The following is a 24,095-nucleotide window of genomic DNA, read 5'->3' as shown; positions in this document are numbered from 1 at the left end:
TGTTGGGATAGAAAGACCTTTGGTGCCTCAGGGAACGGAGGTATATGGAGAGCAGACAGGAAAGTGGAGATGAAGGCCAAGATCAGCCGTGATCGTATTGAATAGTGGAGCAGGCTCAAGGGCCCATATGGGTCAACTCTTACTTCTATCTTTTGTGTTCTTGTGGGTCATATCTTTATCACATTTCAAACACTGGGGGCAAATCAAGTTCTTGTATACAGAATGCATGCAACTCGCATAAATGTCACCATTTCCCAATAATCAAAGCTGTGATGAGCACAGCCGCTGATATGTCAACTTAAGTGTGACACTGACAGGAGAAGTATACGGTCTTGGAAGTGAAAGTTCTTTTGAGCAACGAGGTAAAGGACACGATATGAACAAATATCCTGTCAGAGGTCTCTACAGTTGCGTGGGGGTTTGAAATCCTGAAGGGGAAAATGGTGACATTTTACTTGCCGCCATTTTGTTGGTCGTGTGTGTCCATCGAAGGTTCCAATGCAAGTAAGAATGCCATGATGATTTCAGATTAAACTACCAAGTGATTTAATGGTGGGATCATAATTTAAAAACCACCATTTCCAATGGCGTTTAGAAAATCAGGAAAATGGGAGAGCAAAGTCATACCATGTTACACAAGTGACAAACGTCACCAACTATTGGGCTGTGCCACATCTTGATAATACATGTGTGAGGTGAATGATTTGTGGACTAAACATTGTACAGGTATACAGAGATAATCTGCAATAGACAGCGAATAAATGTTAAACATTTATTAGGTGCAATAGGCATGCAAATTAAAGCATCATTAAAAATGAGGAACGCGATTGGAAAAAATTCTACCTTTGGTCTCATTATGGATATAAAAAAAGTGGTTGACTTGGAGGATTAGAATCTAAATGTAATATTGGATTCAATTCTCAGTCAGTACAGTGCATGATTCTGTTATTGCTTGAACACAAGTGAAACTGACAGATCACAGGGTAATCTGTTCTAAAAATAAAATCTATAATTTCATACTCCTCTGTTACAGAGGAGGGAAGCCTAAATGATTAATTCAAGTTTGTGCAAACAAATGATCAGGATGTGGGCCGATGAGAGTTACCCAGTATTATGAAAATTGCTTATCGTCACAAGTAGGCTTCAAATGAAGTTACTGTGAAAAGCCCCTAGTCGCCACATTCCGGCACCTGTTCGGGGAGGCTGGTACGGGAATTGAACCGTGCTGCTGGCCTGTTTCAAAGCCAGCGATTTAGCCCTGTGCTAAACAGCCTGCATTATGGACTGGTATGAACACTTGCTCACTGTATCAGTCCAAAATGTAATCCTTGTATTCTTTGGTTCCTTTATAATTTGCTTAAGCTTCAGGTTTTGTGCTCAGAGTATCATAAAGTGGAACTCTGATGACCAGAGAAACTAAAAAAGATCATCTACAAACGTGGAGTTCAGTTACTCCCCCTGTACAACTTGGTTCACTAGACAATTTTTTCTGTTGCTGCTGAGTTCATCTGTAAACATCAGTGCTGCGATACAAGAGTATTGCATTCTCTCAGAATCTGGAAAATTGTTACACCTGCATATCTTGGATGTACACGCTCCCACATTCTAATCTCTCTATGGTTCACATCAAATTGGCCATTCTTTCAGTGAAGCGACATTTTTCCATGTTAAGGCACAATGTAAAATGCGAGTTTCTTTTTTTTTTGTTTTACAAATGATTTTAGTGTCACTTCGCCCTCATATCCGTTTTAATGCTGGCACCTTGAATACCACCCCACTGTTTCTTGTTACCAGCTACCGATTCATGGACGCAGTCGACACCCACATTTCATGTTGAGAAGACGAGGATGAAAACTAACTCGTACATTATCATGTAAATAGCTCAGGAAATCACAGGATAAGTCATTGAAGTTTGAGGCTTGCACGTAGATATTGGCCTGCCCCACTCATTCAATAAGGATCCAAGTTAGCTCAGTAACAGATAATCTTTCCGTTATTCAACTGGATGATATGTCAACTTAAGTGTGACACTGACAGGAGAAGTATACGGTCTTGGAAGTGAAAGTTCTTTTGAGCAGCGAGGTAAAGGACACGAGATGAACAAATATCCTGTCACAGGTCTCTACAGTCCGTTTCCTCAGCCCCACCATTTAGTGCCCAGTGCAGACTGGTTGGTCTCAAAACTCTTCTCTCTGATCAACCTCCTCAGTTCCTGGAGTTCCTCGGTCCCCAAGCTCTGGTCCACCCCTGGGCGGGGTCGATAGCTCAGGGGGGACACGATGTAGCCATTGTTGTATAGGCACACCCGCTTGCAGAACTCGAGTGTGCTGAACATCAGACCATAATACGGAATGATCTGTGAATGAAGAGAAGTGATTAAAACAGGCGGGCAAAGGGCAAAGGCTTAAAAATGAATATGACGGGTCTCCCCCCAACAAATGTACATAAAAGTCATGTGTGAGGATGTTTTACACGCTTGCCCATTGCTGTGGCAGCTATAATATTTAGCTTGTAGAGCACGTTTACGCAGCACTGATGGGCACAGGACAGCACGATGAGGGGCTGCTCTTGGGATTGCAAAGAGGCTTCACACAGATAATTCAAAAAGCTTTTGATCCATGTCGCTTTCTATCGCAGCGGCCGATCAGCTGGGCAGCACGGTAGCATTGTGGTTAGCACAATTGCTTCACAGCTCCAGGGTCCCAGGTTCAATTCCGGCTTGGGTCACTGTCTGTGCGGAGTCTGCATATCCTCCCCATGTGTGCGTGGGTTTCCTCCGGGTGCTCCGGTTTCCTCCCACAGTCCATAGATGTGCAGGCTAGGTGGATTGGCCATGATAAATTGCCCTTAGTGTCCAAAATTGCCCTTAGTGTTGGCTGGGGTTACTGGGTTATGGGGATAGGATGGAGGTGTTGACCTTGGGTAGGGTGCTCTTTCCAAGATCCGGTGCAGACTCGATGGGCCGAATGGTCTCCTTCTGCACTGTAAATTCTATGATAATCAGGGACTGCCTTTACGTAATTTAAAAAAACGCTCAAGCCTAATTCGGAACTCCAATCTGGACATTGTGACACCCCTCTTCCCCCCCACCACACAAATACACACGGTAAACTTTCCATTTCCTACAACAGATCGCACCAGAGTCACGCTGCACTTCAGAGTACTGGGCACAGTTCCTATTTCCAAATTATTTATAAAAGACACAGTGCAAAAATAATTTGCAAGAATGATACCAGAACCAGGTGATACCAAATATCTGCAAAGATTGAATAGTTTTGGGGTTTTTCCTCTTTAGAAAAGAGAACACTTTTGATAGAGGTCTTGACAGAGTAGGTGTGGGCAGAATCTTTCCAATTGTGGGAGAATTCAAACTAGGAGGAATGCAAGCTGGATCCAATAAATCCTCCCAAACAGGGAAATGAGGCAACGTTTTCTCAACCCAGGGAGTGGTTAGAATGGAGAGCCCGTTATCATATGAAGCGGCTGAGGCAAACAGCTGATTTGCTTTTAGCAGGAAACCACGTGCATGAGAAAAAGGGGAATAGAAAGAGATGTTGAAATGAGGCAAAGGGAATGGGAGGAGACACGTGTGTCATGTAAACAATGGACTGAATCAGCTGCTTCTGAGCTGCAGTTTCTATGGGACCACCTGTTCCTCTCCAAGACCAACGGTGTAATGGCAACATGAATCAAATTGAAGGTAATTCTATGCCTTAAACTCATTAGGAAAATGAGTTTGAGCCTGTGCTGAAATGGAGTCCTAGCCAAAAGTCCAGGACCCGGAAGCGATAACCTATACCTAGGCCTCAAGTTAGAAGCTTTGCATAAAGAGAGAAAAAAAGTCAACATCAAAGAACAGTTTGTCAACACTCATGCTCGATTATTATTCATTCTGTCAGGTGAGAGTACCTTTAAGAAATGGGTGTTTAAGAAATGTACCTTTAAGAAATGGGTGTTTATTACTGCAGTGAGGTCAGAGAGTGGGTGGAGCTGGGCTCTGTCAGCTTTTTACTTTCATTTTAGGCTGTTTGCTGTAAGGGTGTGTTTTAGTTTTGTTTTCAGAGCTGGATAGCTGCAGTCACAGCCAGAAGGTGTATTAGAGTCTCTCTGTAATCTAAAGACTAAATCGATCCTGGTGATTTAAAACTAATAACAGTAGTGCCTTTAACCTGATGTGCTTCAGGTAAAAGGTGTTTTAAGTCTTATGGATGTTAAAAGGAAAGCTTAAAGGATTACTTGAGGGTTGTATTTGAATTAATGGTTGCTAAGATGTTCACTGTATGTTTTGAAAAAGTTAACTTGAGTTCATAGAATAAACATTGTTTTGCTTTAAATAATACTTTTCCATTTCTGCTGTACCACACCTGTAGAGTGGGCCGTGTGGCCCCCATACCACAATCTATTAAAAGTTTTGGGTCAGGTGAACTCCATGATACACTTTGGGGTTCTCTAAACCCTGACCCATAACAATTCCACCTTCTATATTTCCGTCAGACTCATAGAAAACACTTTTAGATACATTGCTGTTTGCTGTTAATTCCGTGCTGCCTACTCCAATCAGAGGTCATGCAGTTTTTAAAAAAAAAACTCGCCTCACAGATGCAAAAGCTGATATTGACTTGAATGTGGCCTGATATCATCAGTGTAAATCCTCACACAGCAGTTGAAACTGTTGTGGCAATGAACTTCATCCCGAGATTGGTGTCTCACAACAGTGACCTTAATGTGGGCCACTGTGTCCACTTATACAAGCTGCAATTACAATTTTTTTTTTCTTTTTTATTTAGAGTACCCAATTATTTTTTACAATTAAGGGGCAATTTAGCATGGCCAATCCACCTACTCTGCACATCTTTGGGTTGTGGGGGTGAAACCCACGCAAACACGGGGAGAATGTGCAAACTCCACACAGACAGTGATCCAGGGCCGGGATTCGAACCCGGGTCCTCAGCGCCGTAGGCAGCAATGCTAACCACTGTGCCACCGTTTTGTTGTTGCTGCTCTCCATGCCCTTGCCCTGCCCCCCTCCCCCACTCCGCAACTCCCACCGAACGTCTTTTCCAGCTCTGTGACTTTTCACCCATCGCAGAACAGGCTCGAGAGACTGATGGGCCGACTCCGGTCGTGGGGAGAATGGAGAGCGCAGAAAACTACTGTTTCTTGAGGAGAAAGAAATGAACAGAAGGATATGTTGATAAGGTTAGAAGGAGGCCTGTGTGGAGCATTAACCTTTGCTATAGACAAGTTGGGTTGAATGGCGTATTTCTGTGTAATCCTGCAATCTTCCTGCATGTTGACAAACTCCTCAGCTCTTACGTGTATTACAGACAAGTAAAACTCCCATCACGTGCTTTTGAGTTGGGTGGAGGGAAAGGGAGGGCGTTGAGGGGGGGGTTCCTGGACAGTGAACAGGAGTGAAAACCCTGGCTGATTTTACCCCCCTTCTCTAATCCAGGTAGCAATGCCCATCAGTGAACCAGACCCTACAGTGACCAGCAACCACATCATGGACACGCGTGATCCATATGGGTTCAGTTGTGCACCCAGTGCTGCTCTTAGTGACAGAGCATTTGATGGAGCCATCATCCCCCTTCTTCATGTATCAGGCCTTGGCTGGTCACAAGCTGTGTTATTGAGGTTGGTTGAAGGGGTAAATATGGGCCAGGTTACCAGGAGACCTCACTTGTCTTTCGCTCATGACATCTTTTTGACATCCGCCTGACAAGGCAGGCAGGGCTCCGGTTTAACGTCTCATCTGTAAAGTGGCAGCTCCCCCAGCTGAGCACCTGTCAATACTGCAGTGACGATTCAGCCAAGAGTTGGCCTTTTAACCTACAGACTCAAGAGGGGAGTACCACCAAAGCTGAGCCAAGGCTGACACCTTGTTCAGTAACCTTCACAATGCAAGTCCTTGGCGAGTGCCTGAAAACTCCTCAAATTATTAATGAAAACATTTCGATCCTTGCTCTCTGATTTTCTGCCCACACCATTTCTTGGGAGAGTATCAAATCCTAACTTGCATTTGTACAACAAGGTGCTTCATGGCAACGGTATCTAAACAAGAATTTATCAAACCACATCTGGAGATCTTAGGACAAGAGCTTGGTCAAAGAGATCAGTTTTAAGGCGCGTCTTACAGGCTAAAAGAGAGAGGGAGGAGCAAGGGAAACAGGGGGGGGGAGGGTGCGTGCTGGAGCATGGCGAGAGACTGGCCCTCATCTCCAAACCTGTGCAATAAATGCCAGTTCAGAATATACTGGACACCAATTGAAACAACAGAAAGATAGTTTTTCCTGCCTTATGAATGGTTGCCATTTACATGAGGGAGGTGTTATATTGCCTGCAGTAGTTGCATTGAGCACAGAGAAATCAAGGACAATGTGATTGTTGCATTTCAATACAATCAATACATTTCTCCAGCTGCCTGTCCATCTATTAACTGCTGGATTTCCAGAATCAGTTATCACCTTTAGTAGATTGGCTGAGAGACCATTCCAGAGGCTCAGGACCCCTTTCGTCTTCATAATTTGCCTGAAGCAGTCCACAACACCAGTAAAATGAACATCGACACCTCCATAGTGGGGGAGCAGGGAGCTCTGAGCCTATAATGAGAGATAAGGTGTTCATACACTGAAAATATGAATGAACTCACACAAATTGCACTTAAATGTCATCTGTACTGTAACAAAACGCTCCACAGAAATACAATCAAGGAATAGAAGTAATCGAGCTCGGTCAACAGGGCCACAGCTCGGTCAACAGGGCCGCAGCTCGGTCAACGGGGCCGCAGCTCGGTCAACGGGGCCGCAGCTCGGTCAACGGGGCCGCAGCTCGGTCAACGGGGCCGCAGCTCGGTCAACGGGGCCGCAGCTCGGTCAACGGGGCCGCAGCTCGGTCAACGGGGCCGCAGCTCGGTCAACGGGGCCGCAGCTTGGTCAACGGGGCCGCAGCTCCGTCAACGGGGCTTTAAGCAAGTCTGAAAAGGGGCAGGAAAGGTGTGGAATGGGAGAAAGGTTTAGAAAGGGAATTGCAGAGTTTCGAGACCAGGCTGCCAGTGAGGAGAACGGAAGGAAAACTGGAATTCTGGGCGGGTTGGAGATTACAGAGGATGGAAGGTGCAAGGCAGAGGACGGCTCAAAGAAAACTGGAATAACTGTCGTGAGGCGAGGTAAACACAAACAAGGGTTTCAGCAGCAGTCAAGAGGAGCTGAACAAAAGTGAATGATTTCTTGGCCTGAATGAGGTGGGCAATTGAATTCTTTCTGCTTTGTCCATATGAATTAGAGTGTGATTTAGGTGGAAATTATTCTGGTTATTAAACCTGATTAAATTGCAGTTATATTGCAGGGACACCACAGCGACAGATCACAGGCCTATTTTTACCTTAGTGAATAATTAGAGGTCAGCTTGACATGGAACTCCTGTTTGTCACTGCAACGTCGATGGTAGAAAAACACTTTCAGCTTCCAGTGCTTGGAAATTAAATCCATTTAGGTGACTGGGAACATCGAGGCAATGGGGAGAAATACTGTGTACATGTTAGTTTATCGCCCCCGGATATTCCTCAATATCCAAAACTGCATTGCTACCCTGTATGGGTGCGCTGAGTGTTCATTAAGCTACCGCTGGTAGGACCATTTAATTTTGCTGCACCTTCAGAAATGGTATTGATGAGAAACTTGATAGTAATTTAAAAAAAAAAAGAATGAATCTGACTTTGCACCTACATTGACCTCACTAATGAGGCACATTTTAGTTATACTGGCACTGGTTTCAGCACACTAAACATGGCTGCTGTCTGCCAGCTATGACTTGACTGACCTTCAAAGCACTTTATAATCAGGACCCCTGAATAAAAGAGGACCCCTGAGCATGGAATCCCATCCTCCTGATGTTCAGCCAGTGAAGAAAGGCTTCAGCTGCATCACACTATCATTTACTGCAAACGCAGCAAGTAACTAGTTCATAAAACATTAAGCAGCTGCTTTTATTTTTAAAAAAGCCGATGGAACGGACTGTGGGCAGAGGAATGGTCCAACAGCACAGACTGGTGGACGTTGCTGGGAACACATACACACATTTAAAACATAGAGGGCGGGATTCTCTGATCCTGAGGCTAAGTGTTGACGCCGTCGAAAATACCGTCGAGAAACGCGACGGCGTCAACATGGACTCAGGAGCAGCGATTCTGACCCCTACAGGGGGCCAGTACGACACTGGCGCAACCCACGCCGCTCTAGCTGCCGATCCCGGCGTCAGATGGGCACCACGGATCTGCGAATGCGCAGTGGCTCCCTTCTCTGCACCGGCCCCGACGCATCATGGCGTGGGGGTACAGGGGCCGGCGTGGAACAAAAGGGGCCCCCAGCCAGAGAGGCCGCCCCGCCAATCGGTAGTCCCCGATCGTGGGCCAGGCCACAGAGGAGCCCTCCCCTGGGGTAGGACCTCCCTCCCCCCGCACCAGGCTGCCCCCAGGTGCATGCACACCGAGGTCCCGCCGGGTAAGACCAGGTGTCAACGGCGCTGACGGGACTCGGACTTTTTTGCATGGCCGCTCGGCCCATCCCGGGCGGACAATCGGCGTAGGGGCCGTGTAGAGTGGACCCCGACCGGCGCCGCGCCAACCCCTCCGGCACCAATGGTGTCGATTCTCCGCTCTCCGAGGCGGCATCGAGCGATATTCGCGACCGTCCCGGCAATTCTCCGGCCTGGCCTGGGCTGAGAGAATCCCACCCAGAATTCCTACAGTGCAGGAGGAGGTCATTCGGCCCATCGAATCGGCACCTACCCTCTGAAAGAGCGCCCTACCCAGGCTCACTCACTCCCCCGTCCTATCCCACCTAACCGGCACATCCTTGGACACTAAAGGGCAATTTTAGCATGGCCAATCCTCCTAACCTGCGCATCTTTTAGGCTGTGGGAGGAAACCGGAGCACCCGGAGGAAACCCACGCACACAAAGGGAGAACGTGCAGACTGCACGCAGACAGTCACCCAAGGCAGGAAGCGAACCTGGGTCCCTGGCACTGTGAAGCAACAGTGCTAAAAAAGGCGAGAGAATTCACAATTAATGGGTATGAAGGGATGAGTAACTAGCACAAAGAAAAGTGAATTGCTGAAGTTACTGATCAGACGTACCGGGGAAAATATACCCAGCCATACAGTGTAGATTAAGATCACAAGCACGGCTCAGATCACGATTCATTTTCACAATGATAGAAGCACAGCTCAGAACTCACCTGCATCTTTCTTTTTACAGTTTCAAACGGGAAGGATACGGTCTGTGCAACACCTGCTGCCAAGCAGCCATTCCCAAAATTCTGGAGAGGCGTGTGTTTCACGCTGGGCTTGTTCCAGAGTCTATCCAGGTTGATATAGACTAAAAAGGAACCTGCGGAAAAGGGTACTGCGCCTGCAAAAGGAAATACAGGAATTTTCAGATCAAAATTAGAACAAGGTGATCTAATTGAAACAGAAACAATTCATACGGAGCTCGACAAGTTGGATGCTGAGAAAATATTTCCCTTAGCCGGGAAATCTACAACATGGAGTCACAGACTCGGGGTAAGTGGTTGGCCATTTAGGACGGAGATCGGAGAGAAATTGCTTCACTCAAAGGGCTGTGAATCTTGGGAAATCTCTGTCCCAGAGAGCTGCAAATTCTCAGGCGTTGCATATATTCAAGAGTGAAATCGATAAGAATTTTGGATACAAAGGGAAGCAAGGGAAATGGGGATGTGGTGGCGTAGTTGTAATGTCATTGCACTAGCAACCAAGAGGCCCTTTGGTGCTTTTGGGATACAGGTTCAAATCCAACCACGGCAGCTGGTGGCATTTATAATTCAATTAATTAAAATATGGAATTGAAAAAATAGTGTCAGTAATGATTTTTTTGTTTTGTAAATTTAGAGTACCCAATTCATTTTTTCCAATTCAGGGGCAATTTAGCGTGGCCAATCCACCTACCCTGCACATCTTTGGGTTGTGGGGGCGAAACCCACGCAAACACGGGGAGAATGTGCAAACTCCACACGGACAGTGACCCAGAGCCGGGACCGAACCTGGGACCTCGGCGCCGTGAGGCAACAGGGCTAACCCACTGCGCCACCGTGCTACCCTGTGTCAGTAATGATGATTGTGAAACTATCATCGATTGTTGTAAAAATCCATCTGGCTCACTATGATGTCCTTTCAGGGAAGGACATCAGGGGCAGCACGGTAGCATTGTGGATAGCACAATCGCTTCACAGTTCCAGGGTCCCAGGTTCGATTCCGGCTTGGGTCACTGTCTGTGCGGAGTCTGCACATCCTCCCCATGTGTGCGTGGGTTTCCTCCGGGTGCTCCGGTTTCCTCCCACAGTCCAAAGATGTGCAGGTTAGGTGGATTGGCCATGATAAATTGCCCTTAGTGTCCAAAATTGCCCTTAGTGTTGGGTGGGGTTACTGGGTAATGGGGATAGGATGGAGGTGCTAACCTTGGGTAGGTGCTCTTTCCAGGAGGCGGTGCAGACTCGATGGGCCGAATGGCCTCCTTCTGCACTGTAAATTCTATGATCTATGACATCTGCCATCCTTACCCGGCCCAGCCTACATGCGTCCTCAGATCCACAGCAAACTCCCAGCTGCCCTCTGAAATGGCTGAGCAAGCCAATCAGTTCAAGGGCCATGATGTGGAGATGCCGGTGTTGGACTGGGGTGGGCACAGTAAGAAGTCTTACAACACCAGGTTAAAGTCCAACAGGTTTGTTTGGAATCACTAGCTTTTGGAGCACTGCTCCTTCATCTGATGACTTTAACCTGGTGTTGTAAGATTTCTTACTGTTCAAGAGCAGTTAGGGAGAGGCAAGAAATGCTGGCCCAGCGATGCCCACATCCCATGAACGAATAAAGGATTACAAAAAAGACACTAAGGAAGTGCAGGAAGGTAGAGTCAAGACAGATCAGCCATTATCTTATTGAATAGCAGAGCAGGCTCGGAGGGCCAAGTGGTCTACCCTTGCTCTTATGTCTTGGGTTATTAAAATAAGTGATCGGGCAGCACGGTGGCCTAGTGGTTAGCACAACCGCCTCACGGCGCTGAGGTCCCAGGTTCGATCCCGGCTCTGGGTCACTGTCCGTGTGGAGTTTGCACGTTCTCCCCGTGTCTGCGTGGGTTTCGCCCCCACAACCCAAAAATGTGCAGAGTAGGTGGATTGGCCACGCTAAATTGCCCCTTAATTGGAAAAAATAATTGGCTAATCTAAATTTAAAAAAAAAAGGAAAAAAAAAAAAAAAATAAGTGATCAGCTTAAATAAAAACATCTTGGTCTAAGTGGATGCTGAAGCTCTGTAAGATATTCGTTTAGCATTTCAATCCGAGTGGATAGTTGCTGCCCTGTTTGTATCAAGTGGCAGATCTCAAACACACGATTCACTCGTTTATGCATTCTAGCCTTGGGAGGAATCTTTCATGCAGTCAACCCTTCAATGCCACCAATGGAGAACTGACTGGAACATAACTAACCAGACAAAAATGAACAGGAGGATTGAGAACACCTTTGAAAGGATTATTAAGGTTGAAAGTTACTGCCAGTTTATAAAGAAAGGGAAGGACTGATTTTTTTTGATCTCATGACAAACCACATTACAGAAATCAGAGTTCCGGTTGGGAACTGCAGGTAATGCTCCCCACCAAAAAAACTCAGCTTTTCTCGGATTTACTTTCTCAAAATCATCTTCACTTTTCAAAGCATGCCCACAAATTCACACTCACATAAGTTCCTTTTGCATCATTCCCCACCTAAGCAGTGCAGAATCACAATAGGAACCCAAATTTCTTGGAGGTTTGTCGGGTTGGAGAAAGTTACAGAGCTAGGGAGGGATTAAATTAGTTAATTAGCTAATGTCTGCCAAATCTATTGGGTAGGATTTTCCGGCTCCACATGACGTCGGGATCATCTGCTCCCACTGGACATCAATGGGCTTTTGGATGGGCCATCGAATTTCCCGCAGTAGGTCTCTTTCCCCCCCCCCCCCAACCACTCCCACACCCACCCCCCCACCACTCCCACACCCACCCCCCCACCACTCCCACACCCACCCCCCCACCACTCCCACACCCACCCCCCCACCACTCCCACACCCACCCCCACACCACTCCCACACCCACCCCCCCACCACTCCCACACCTACACCCACCCCCAACCAACCACTCCCACACCCCCCCCCCCCCACCAATGGGGCCCCAAAAATCCCAGCCAATGTTTCTGGTCTGGGTCTCTAGTCCCTCACTGTGGAGGACGAACAAGACAATCCTGGGAACGCTCATAAATCCCAGCACACCCCCAAGAACCAACCTTATCCCAACTTCTGGACCAGGGTGTTAACTACTGACAAAAACTCAGTTCTCTCATTGTTGAATAAGTCACAGATTGTTATTGCAGCAACAGAACTAACTCGGTTATAAGCTAATAAATGCGGAGAAATATGGAAAACGCAGTTCTTAAGACACCCGGCTTTCAGTGCTTCTCCTTCAAATTGCCAGATTGCCTTTAATTTCCTCGAGAATACTGCCTCAAATCTGATTGACCAGTGGTTAGCACTACTGCCTCAGGACGCCGAGGTCCTGAGTTCGATCCCAGCCCCAGGTCACTGTGTGCAGTTTGCACATTCTCACTGTGTTTGCGTGGATTTCACCCCCACAACCCAAAGATGCGCAGCGTAGGTGGATTGGCCATGCAGAAATTGCCCCTTAATTAGATTTAAAAGAATTGGGAGGGCAGCATGTGGCGCAGTGGTTAGCACTGGGATCGCAGTGCTGAGGACCCGGGTTCGAATCCCGGCCCCGGGTCACTGTCCGTGTGGAGTTTGCACATTCTCCCCATGTCTGCATGGGGTTCACCCCTACAACCCAAAGATGTTCAGGTTAGGTGGATTGGCCACGTTAAATTGCCCCTTAATCGTAAAAAAAGATAATAAATGGGTACTCTAAAACAATAAAAAAGAAAAAAAGAATTGGGTACTCTAATTTTGTTTTTAAAAATGGAAAAAGGAAAAAAAAAAGTCTAATATACCAACTTGAAAACAATGTGTTAATGTGCACAGAATCAGCAAATGGAACAGTAATCCCATGGTAGGCCAAAGCCTATCCTAAGAGAATGTTTTCTACTTTCTCACCCATTTCTTTTTTCTCCGCACTCATTTGCAAATATTTTCCTCCTCTTTCCTTCTCCCCGACCAGGCTCTGCCTGAGAACCAAGTAGGTGCGAATATTCAGCTGTAACCAGTGGGGATAAAGCTCCATTTGGAGGGGGAGGATAGCTGTGAAACCTTCTCTCTGTGGGGGGGAACCATGTGATGCGGGCACGGAACTAGCTGCTTTACCGTGGTCTCTGCCGCTTCTCAATTTTTAATCCTTCTTTTATCCTGTTTGCCTGTCATGTGCTTGCCCAATCTGGGCCTTAATATTGCATAGTTTTTCCCCAGAAGCTTTTTGTCCGAGTTTTGTGGGCAAAAAATGCTGACGGTTCTTAAGAAGACGGGCGATAAAAGGGAGCAGTCGGATGCAATGGGGTGGAGCTGCCTTCTCAATATGGCAAATTGATCCTCGAGTGGGCTCTTGACCCGGCACTTGCAAAGGCGTTGCAAATAGTGACTGCGAGTATTATCAGAGTAATAGATGACAAACCCAGCTTGTTGACGCAGAATATAAATACTCGCGAGACCGAGCTGCAGAATTTATAAAAGGCTCAATGAAACAAAGGAAAGAATCCTGAATGTCGAAAATGTTGCTCCCTTGGGCAGCACGGTGGCTCAGTGGGTTAGGCCTGCTGCCTCACGGCGCTGAGGTCCCAGGTTCAATCCCGGCTCTGGGTCACTGTCCGTGTGGAGTTTGTAAATTCTACCCCTGTTTGCGTGGATCTTGCCCCCACAACCCAAAGATGTGCAGGGTAGGTGGACTGGCCATGCTAAATTGTCCCTTAATTGGAAAAAATGAATTGGGTACTCTAATTTAAAAAAGAAGAAAAAAAGAAAATGTTGCTCCCTTGGCTGAAGCTCACATTTAACCCTAGGAAGACCAACTGCTTGGTGTGTGAAAAATCCTGGAGATCCTGGAGAACCAAGGCCGGAAAAAGAATGTCCGGGCTGTCGGTCTGCCGGAAGGAGTGGAGGGTAAGATCCCTGTTGTTGAGAGCTGGCTACCATTTCTCCTGAAGCTGGATGTGAAGGCTGGGCGTTTCAAGCTGGAAAGGGTACAACCTATACTGTCTTTCAGACTTAGGGTCAATCAACGTTCCAGGCCCATTATCCCCAGCTTTCACAACTTCAAACGTTGCCAGAATGTTCCGGAGCTAGCGTGGCAAGGCAGGACCTAACTCCATGAGGGGCGAGGATATCATTTTTCCACGACTTCTTGGGACGACACAGCTGAAGTATAGAGGCTTTGATGAAATCAGAAAACCCTTCAAGGCAGGTAGAGTGAATTACGCCCTGCTTTAACCCATGGCCCTGAGGGTTATATCTGATAACGCTGTTACGTCTTTAGCTAATCTGGCTAGTGCCCCTTTACCTTCGTAAAGTTCACAGGTGGCCAGGATTTGGGCTGACAGTTTGTAGATTGATGACATTTGGACTTTCTCCCTGTTATAATGCCGTTTATCTGATCTTACATTGTCATCTATCATGTTTATTGAGAGGTGTTAACAAATGAGCAGTATGCTGAATGTTTTATCCTTGAGAATCTCACGGACCTTCATTTATGATAGCTATGCTGCATGTTAGTTACGGATTCGCATTGGCCATAGAAGCTCTGGCAGAGGCCATTAGATTGGATCCTTTGGTTTTTGGGCTGCATAGTGGAGGGGATGCAACACAAGGTTATGTTTTATGGTGGCGATGTTGTTTGTATCAAAGCCGGACATTACTGTTCCTGTGCCCCCTAGTAATTGACCCCTCTACACTGGGAAAAAGTCTCTGACTATCCACTCTGTTTCTGCCCCTCATAACGATGAGGAGACATGGGCTAATAGATGGGATTATGCCATTAAAATGATGGTATGTTATAGAGTGAAGGAGATTCAGTTCAAGATACTGCATATCAGGACAGTTTGAGACACAGATTTGATCCTGTCATAATTCCCGAGATGCCTCGTGTGTCTGTGAGTCAAGGGTGATTATATACACTGCATATGGACCTGTGTCAAGATTCAATTCTATTGGCCTGGTGTAGTTAAGGAGCTTGAGAGGATATTTGGAAGGGCCTTAGTGCTTAATCCTTTGTTCCTAATTCAGGGTCTTCCAGATGGGAGAATTGTTGATGTTGATGATAAAAAGGCTGTACAACATCCTAACTTTGCAGCTCGTAAAAATATCCTCTGCTCCTGGATCAGTGATATTTTCAAAACTGGCATAATCGTCATGGAGTGTATCCCTTTGGGATTCCTGACGTCTGTGCTCCATTCTAAGTCTGATACATTCCGTAAAGTGTGGGATTCCAATCTCAAATTTATAGGCTGCACTCTGTCTAACCTGCTGCTGCAAAATTTTCCATGAGCCAGGTTGCAAATCTTGATCACACTATATGTAAAGTCGTGCATTTTACTATGTCACTCTATTTGTGTGGCCTTAACTCTCTCTCTATACCTCTACCTACCCCACTCATGCCCCCATTTTTGGATTGATCCATTGTGTAATTAGAGGCACTAGTTCTTAAGGATCATTATTCTGAAATCATCCCGTCTTTCTCTGTTCTTACATTTGCAGAAATAATTGTTCTGTGCTCTACCAGTTTGTGTTTTAAAAGTTTGTTGCGTTTTCTGTAAAAAATTCTAAAACTCTGAAATCTATATTTTTTAAACTTCTCTCCAATTCTCCTTTTCACCAGGAGCTCTTTTCAAGTGGTGTCGCCCACAGGCAGTTTTGCTAAAGACCACAAAGTCATCAAGACCCAAAGTCCTCCCCACCAGAGTGACAGATCTTGTTAGTATTATCAGCGACATGACCCTTCTAGTTTCTTCTTTCAATTGCTCTATTTCCCCAAGCACATTTCTAATCAATTTTCACCCAGACCGTCTCCTCGCCTAGATACAGGTGGCCAAGTGAGTGGTCATCACATGACCACATTGACAGCGAGTGTTGACCGTCAATTTTTAGAGGAGGGGATCAAGGTCAAGACCCATACTGTTTTCACTGTACTTGGAACAGGGTTTGATAATAACAGAGCGTGGGAGCTTCGGCTGAACTACCCATTTCTAATTGATTAATAAAAGGCTAATTGTAGAGTCCCCTAAACATGCCCAGTTGAAAATCTATACACAATTGAGTTCTCTATCCATTAGTTCTGTTCAATATCCATTGGGTGAAACATCAACTTCAGGAAGCAAAATACTGTACACATCCCTGTCTGCATCAATGGGGAGATGATTGACAGCTTCAAATTCCTAGGTGTGCACATCACCAAGAATCTATCCTGACCCACCCACGTCGACGCTACCACCAAGAAAGCACAACAGTGCTTTTACTTTCTCAGGAAGAAAGGAAATTCGGCCTGTCCACACTGACTCTTACCAACTTTTATAGATGCACCATAGAAAGCATGCTTTCTTTTTAAAATAAATTTAGAGTACCCAATTCATTTTTCCAATTAAGGGGCAATTTAGCATGGCCAATCCACCTAGCCTGCACATCTTTGGATTGTGGAGGCAAAACCCACGCAAACACGGGGAGAATGTGCAAACTCCACACGGACAGTGGCCCAGGAAAGCATCCTATCTGGCTGCATCACAGTCTGGTATGGCAACTGCTCTGCCCAAGACCACAAGAAACTTACCATCACACAAATTTACTTCCCATACTATCTACACCTCTCGCTGCCTTGGGAAAGTGGGCAGCATAATCAAAGACTCCTCCCACTTGGCTTACTGACTCTTCCAACTACTTCCATCGGGCAGGAGATACCAGAGTCTGAGAACATGCACAACAGATTCAAAAACAGCTTCTTTCCCGCTGTTACCAGACATCTAAACGACCCTCTTATGGACTGACCTGTTTAATACTACACTCCTGTTTGCTTCCCAATGCCGGTGTCTATGTATTTACATTGTGTACCTCGTGTTACCCTATTATGTGTTTTCTTTTCATGTACTAAATGATCTGTTTGAGCTGTTTGCAGAAACATACTTTTCACTGTACCTCGGTAAACGTGACAATAAACAAATCCAATCCAAACTAAGCGTCTTCAGCAACAATCCTCCTGCTCCTCAGCAAATCTACAAAAACAGGACATTTCTCATTATATTGAAGGTCTTAGTCTACCTACCTATTATTGTCAGTGAGGCTCCACGATAAAGTGCTAGGAATCCCTCCTTAGTGTAGACAGTGAAGAACGCATGGACAATCCCTCTGTAGGTGGGAGCTGCACTGTTCTGAACAATCAGGCGGGTCTCGATCAGTTCCGCTGGGTAAGTCAGGATAGCAGCCAAGATCCCAGCCAGGCTTCCTGCTACAATGGCACTCCAATGGGAGATGTGACCAAAGTCATCCATGGAGAGACTCACAAACCTAGGAAACAAACAATGTCTCAGAAGGGGTGCTGGTAGCAGTTGTCATTTGTGCAGCCTGAAAAACTGATCCATCTAAAATTCTTGGCTATCAATAGGTAGTGGCACAATTAAAAACGGTGTGTGATAAATGTAGGAAATTATATATTTTATTGCAGTAATGTTATTAGAAACCCGAGGTTAAAACTCACAGGCTGTATCTACAAAAGCTGTAATTAAGTGTAGTAAAAGTGAGGTAATTACTAATTCTAATCATTTATTTGTTTACTTATAGATGGTTATTGGAATATTGTTTATATTTGGACAGTTCCCTAGGGCATAGATAATTTGAGGGATGGTGTTTCATCCTAGCTAAGCAGGTCATACATAGGATGCCTTAGTGGGATAGAGATTATGTAATTTGGAGGAGACAGGTCTGTCTGTAGTTTTAAAAAAAAATTTAGTGTACCCAATTAATTTTTCCAATGAAGGGGCAATTTAGTGTGGCCAATCTACCTAGCCTGCACATCTTTGGGTTGTGGGGGCAAAATCCACGCAAACACGGGGAGAACGTGCAAACTCCACACAGGCAGTCACCCAGAGCCGGGATTGAACCTGGGACCTCAGTGCCGTGAGTCTGCAGGACTAACCCACTGCGCCACCGTGTTGCCAGGTCTGTCTGTAGTTTACGATTTGAGTCTGACAAGGCAGATCGATTTGTAGTTTACTGAAAGGGTCCCTCACCAAAGTCTCTACACATAGGACAGCAAGTAAACCTGTTTTGTTAACTTTATTTACAAATGGCATTTAAATTGTATTGGGTTGCTTGGTTGGAATATTTATAGTGAAGGGGTAAGGGTATTGGTTAAAACATTTCTTTTTATTTAAGAACTGTTCAATTGTTAATTGTAAAGCTATTTCTTTGATGATTGCGTTTCTAAATTGAAGTTTGTTTGAACTCAAAAGATACCTACTGGTCAGTGCAATCACTCCTGGGGTGAAGTATCCTTTCCTCGCAGTTTTACAAATTGCAAATTGTTTGAGGCCTGGTCCAGTATCCTGACATAAATTGGGTTAAGATCCGATGTCCTAACCTTTGCCATTAAAATGACACCAGCGATGTGGAACATTAGTTATATGCAGACACTGGAGTGAAACTGGAATTGTTTCCCTTTTCAGGTGAAAATTTTATAGAGGTGTTCAAAACAAATAATGGTGTCGACAAGATAAATAAGTAGAAACTGTTCCCAGTGCCTAAAAGGTCAGTAAACAAAGGACATAGACTTATGGGAATTAGCCACAGGGCTAGATATAGAATCATAGAATCCCTACAGTGCCAGAGGGGGCCATTCGACCCATCAAGTCTGCACTGACCCTCTGAAAAAGCACTCCACCCAAGCCCACTCCCTCGCTCTATCCCACACACCTTTGGATACGAAGGAGAAATTTAGCCTGGCCAATCCACCTAACCTGCACATCTTTGGACTGTGGGAGCACCTGGAGGAAACCCACAATGACATGGGGAGAATGTGCAAACTCCACACAGACAGTCACTCAAGGCTGGAATTGAAACTGGCTCCCTGCCGCAGTGCTAACCACTGTGCCACCATGCCACTCCATTATTAGGGCAGATGACCAACAGCTGGGTCATATCGGTATGTATTAAGGAGTGACTTTAAATAAAATAGAGCACGCGCAAGAGTGAGAGCATTTCAGAGCATAGGCCTGGGTTGGCCATCAATGGTGATGCAATTAAAAATCAGTTACATGCAGAAGGTCAGAGTTGGAGGGATGTAGAGGGTTGCAGGACTTGGGAAGTTTACGGAGATTTTTTAAAAAAGTATTTCATTTCTATAGCGCCTTTCAGGACGGCAAGATGTCCCAAAATGCTTTATAGGCAATGAAGTACTTTTGGAATGTAATGTTAAGAAATGGGGGAAATTAAGATTAAAGGAATTAAATTGGGATGAAAAAAAATAGGGAGTTGATAAGGGCATCTGTCTGAAGAGATTTTGGAGATGTGAATTGGCATGTCAGTGAGAAAAGGAAGTGGTTACTTATGTGGCTCGGGGAAAACAATGGGGTATAGAAGAGGTAACTTCAAAGTGGAAATATAAGGAAATTTACATGTTATGCTAAAAGTTGGATCAACAGGGGGGATAACATCAAAGGGAAAGAATGATATATCCACAGCACAATGATTAGGAAGAGACACAGTAGCGGCTACCTCACAGCCACATCCAGCTGCAGAAAAAGTCTCCCAAAAATAAGTTATTGCTGAACAGGCAGCTGGTTAAGATCGAAACCTTGAACCAAGCAGCTTTTACCATCCCTGAAACTGAAGATGGGTTTTCCCCGAATTGTCCATGCGTGGTAATTATCTGCTGGATTTAACTCAGTTATATAATATTGGATGCTGCTTGTGAACAAAGGGACGTCTCAGAGTTCAGGGAACGTAGGTAGTTGGGGACCAAAGGGGTAACTTCATGTAATACTGGGCATGCATAGCCATCGGTGTAATTAGGAGTTGTAGTGTATTATAATCCTTCTTGTCACGTGTATTTGTTTAAGTTAATAAATATTCTTTACTAATTGTTCACACAACTGGACTATCCCTCCCTGGTTCACATATTTTTCTCTCAGTACACCAAATTGAAAATATACATCACTAAGAACTTGTGTTCCAAGTTACCCTTCTGGGTTTGGGGATACCCTCACATTTAACATCAGCGGGGTCCTTAACAGTAGTCACTGTTGGAATGTGGTACAGATGAGGAATGAGCCCAAAAGATGGGGAGGCGGTGTAGAATTTGGAAATATGGATAATGACTTGAAATTGACACCCCTTTTTGGATGGTGAAATACCCAGGTGGCAGAATGGAAAGTAGCAAGTTCGACATGGAGGCTTCTGAGAATGATTTTCACAGGGTTCCAAAACCCTAGCTAAGCAACAATCAAAGTTCCATTGTTAGTATTAACAGCTATCAGCCACCAAACACAAAGTTATTCATTTTTAAAAGTGATACATCTGAAATGCAAATCCTAGTAGGAGGGAAACCCTTACCACCCCCCTGCAATTTCTCAGAGGCACGGTAAATCCGTATCTGTAATTCTGTAACACGTGTTAGTTTTTCATATCACTGGGACTGTCTTCTGATACTTTGTCACTTGGCTAGTTTTAAGACCATAGACATAGGATCAGAATTAGACCATCGGTCCATCAATTCAGCTCCGTGTCATGTAAGAATACCTTTCAGAAATGGGTGTTTATCAATGGGGGGGGGGTGTATATAAATATCTGTAGTGAGAGTACCTTTAAGAAATGAGTGTTTATTACTGCAATGATGTCAGAGAGTGGGTGGAGCTGGGCTGTCTGTCAGCTTTTTACTTTCGTTTTAGGCTGTTTGCTGCAGGGTGTGTTTTAGTTTCGTTTTCAGAGCTGGATAGCTAAAGTCACAGCCAGAAGGGGTATTAGTCTCTCTCTCTGTAATCTAAAAACTGTAAATTGATCCTTTGGTGATGTAAAATTAATAACTGCTCTCAGTAGTGACTTCTGTTTGAAGGTTTTTATTTAAGTCTTCTGGATGTTAAAAGGACAGCTTACGGATTACTTAGTGTTGTATTCTTTGGGGGTTGTATTTGAATTAATGGTTGCCAAGATGTTCACTGTTTATTTTAAAAAGGTTAACTTGAGTTAGTAGAATAAACATTGTTTTGCTTTAAAAAATACTTTTCCATTTCTGCTGTACCACACCTGTAGAGTGGGCCATGTGCTCCCCCATACCACAATCTATTAAACGTTGTGGGTCAGGTGAACTCCATGATACACTTTGGGGTTCTCTAAACCCTGGCCCATGACAAATTGGGGGCTCGTCCGGGATAAAAGTCTATCTATTGGATTGGCTTTGTGAACTTAAAGACAGTGAGGAATGACATATTTTGGTTGTTTTTCACGTGTGGTATTCTAGTTTAAGTAACGAGTATGTTGTGGTCAATGGCTCTTTCAGAGGCTCTGATGTTTTTGGGGGTGGAGACGGTCACACGCAGTACCCTACGGACAGAGATTAAAAGACTGTTAGATTTGGCAAAAACATTGCAGTTAACATTACCTGACAAAATGCGAAAAGGTGAGGTAATTATGGCAGTGGCTAAGCATTTAGAGTTGCCCGAGATACAGTTTGACTCATTGGAAATGGCAAAAATTCAGTTACAAATTAGACAAATGGAACACGAAAAAGAATTAAAGCAGCTTAAATATGAAAGCGGTAGAGAGGAAAAAGAAAGAGAAAGGGAGATATAGCTCTGGGAAGAAGATAAAAAGAGAGAGTTTGAACTTCAGAAAGTGGCCATGAAACATGACAGTCAGTTAAAATTGGCAGGCGTAAAGGGAAACGTACAGTTGGATGACAGCAAGGAGGATAGTGAGAAAGAGCATCATAACCAAAGGCTTGGTGGGGATCTATTTAAATATGTCCAAGCATTGCCAAGCTTCGATGAGAAGGAGGTAGAAGCCTTTTTCATTTCATTTGAGAAGGTAGCTAAACAAATGAAATGGCCACAGGACATGTGGTTATTACTGATTCAAATAAAGCTGATAGGTAGGGCTAGTGAAGTATTTGCATCATTATCAGAGGAGGTATCTGAGTCATATGAGGAGGTGAAAAAAAATCCATCTTAGATGCGCATGGACTAGTGCCTGAAGCCTACAGACAAAGCTTTAGAAATTTAAGAAAACAATTTGGTCAAACATACATGGAATTTGAAAGGATCAAACAGAGTAATATTGATAGGTGGATAAGGGCTCTGAAAATAGACCAATCATATGAAGCTCTCAGAGAAATTATACTTTTGGAGGAGTTTAAAACTTCAATTCCTGATGTAGTGAGAACTCATGTGGAAGAGCAGAGGGTTAAAACTGTGATACTAGCAGCAGAAATGGCAGATGATTATGTATTAGCTCATAAATCAAAGCTTGGTTTCCGACATCAGTTTCAGCCGGTGAGGGATAGAAACTGGGGACATGAGAAATACTCGTGGTAAAGGTAAAGGTGATCTGATGGGAGATAATAAGGAGAGTGTACCTCAGACTAAAAAAGAAATCCAGGACAGTGGAAAAGAAATGAAAAGTTTCACATGTTTTCACTGTAATAAACTAGGCCATGTAAAGTCACAATGTTGGTGGTTGAAGAAAAGTACTGGGAAGGCTGATGTGGTAAAACAGGATAAGATAGTGGGGTTTGTTAAAGCGGTAAAGGAATGCCCAAAGTGAAGCGAAGGAGGTGCAAAAGATTGTACAGCCTGATCAAGAGGTGATTGATAAGAAGGTGCCAGATGTCTTTAAAGAATTTACTTGTGTGGGTAAAGTTTACTTTTGTGTATCAGGAAGAGCAGGTAAAGTAGTCACAATTTTAAGAGATACGGGAGCTAGCAAATCTTTAATGGTAAGAGATGAGGTGTTATGTTTTTTGGGAAGAATGTTGCCAGAAAAGGTGGTAATATGTGGAATTCAGGGTGAGAGGAGTAGTGTTCCATTATATAAGGTATGGTTGGAAAGTCCAGTGAAGAGTGGTGAAGTGGTAGTAGGAGTAGAGAAACTACCTTGTCCAGGAATACAGTTTATCTTGGGTAAGGATATAGCTGGATCGCAGGTGGGAGTGGTGCTTACTGTAGTTGATAAGCCAGTGGAAAATCAGACAATTGAAGGGTTGAAGGATGAATATCCTGGGATTTTTCCAGATTGTGTAGTAACAAGGTCGCAACGTCACAGGTTACGACAAGAGGAGAAACCAAAGAGTGAAGATGAAGTTGAAGTGCAATTATCGGAAACGGTTTTTTATATCAGATGGTTGAAAAACAACAAGAACAGGTGGAGGATGAGGCAGATATTTTGTGTTCAGGAAAATTGGCGGAGTTACAACAGAAATATGTAGAAATAAACCGAATGCATCAGAAAGCATACACGGAAGAGGAATCTGCGTGTTTACCAGAGTGTTATTACCGAAAAAGTGATGTCTTGATGAGAAAATGGAAACCTTTACATATGCAGGCGGATGAAAAGTGGGCAGAAGTTCATCAAGTAGTATTGCCGGTATGGTATAAAAAGGAGGTGTTGCGAGTTGCACATGAGGTACCAGTGGGAGGTCATTTGGGAAGAAGGAAAACTCAAGCTAAAATACAAAAACATTTTTATTGGCCTGGACTACATAAAGATGTCGTTAAATTTTGTCAATCATGTCACACATGTCAAGTGATAGGGAAACCTCAAGCAGTGATAAAATCAGCGCCCTTAATACCCATTCCAACATTTGAGGAACCTTTTACAAGGATCCTAATTGATTGCGTAGGACCGCTTCCTAAAATGAAAAGTGGTAATCAATATCTCTTGACTATAATGGATGTGTCTGCTAGGTTTCCAGAGGCCATTCCAGTACGTAATATTACAGCTAAAAAGATAGTGGAGAAGTCACTTAAATTCTTTACTAGATATGGACTACCCACAGAAATACAATCGGATCAAGGATCAAATTTTACCTCGAGGTTATTCAAAGAAGTAATGGATAGCTTAGGAATGAAACAATTT

At 44.5% G+C, this 24,095-nt stretch overlaps 1 protein-coding gene across 1 annotated transcript in view; it reads right to left on the bottom strand.

The window, feature by feature from the left end:
* Nucleotides 1–522: 522 nt before the first annotated feature.
* The window catches only part of slc25a43 (solute carrier family 25 member 43), a 30,308-nt gene continuing 6,735 nt past the window's right edge, over nt 523–24,095 (bottom strand). The window contains exons 2-5 of the mRNA XM_038775032.1: nt 17,296–17,537; nt 9,239–9,411; nt 6,468–6,602; nt 523–2,356 (exon numbers count right to left, since the gene is read on the bottom strand). Of these exons, the coding sequence (XP_038630960.1) occupies nt 2,138–2,356; nt 6,468–6,602; nt 9,239–9,411; nt 17,296–17,537 (769 nt within the window). The 3' untranslated portion in view covers nt 523–2,137. The remainder of the gene's footprint in view (nt 2,357–6,467; nt 6,603–9,238; nt 9,412–17,295; nt 17,538–24,095) is intronic.

The sequence above is a fragment of the Scyliorhinus canicula genome, chromosome 17 (assembly GCF_902713615.1).
Source record: "Scyliorhinus canicula chromosome 17, sScyCan1.1, whole genome shotgun sequence".
Classification (NCBI taxonomy): domain Eukaryota; kingdom Metazoa; phylum Chordata; class Chondrichthyes; order Carcharhiniformes; family Scyliorhinidae; genus Scyliorhinus; species Scyliorhinus canicula.
Note: the sequence above shows the minus strand (reverse complement) of the source record. Positions and strands in the feature narration are given on the sequence as shown.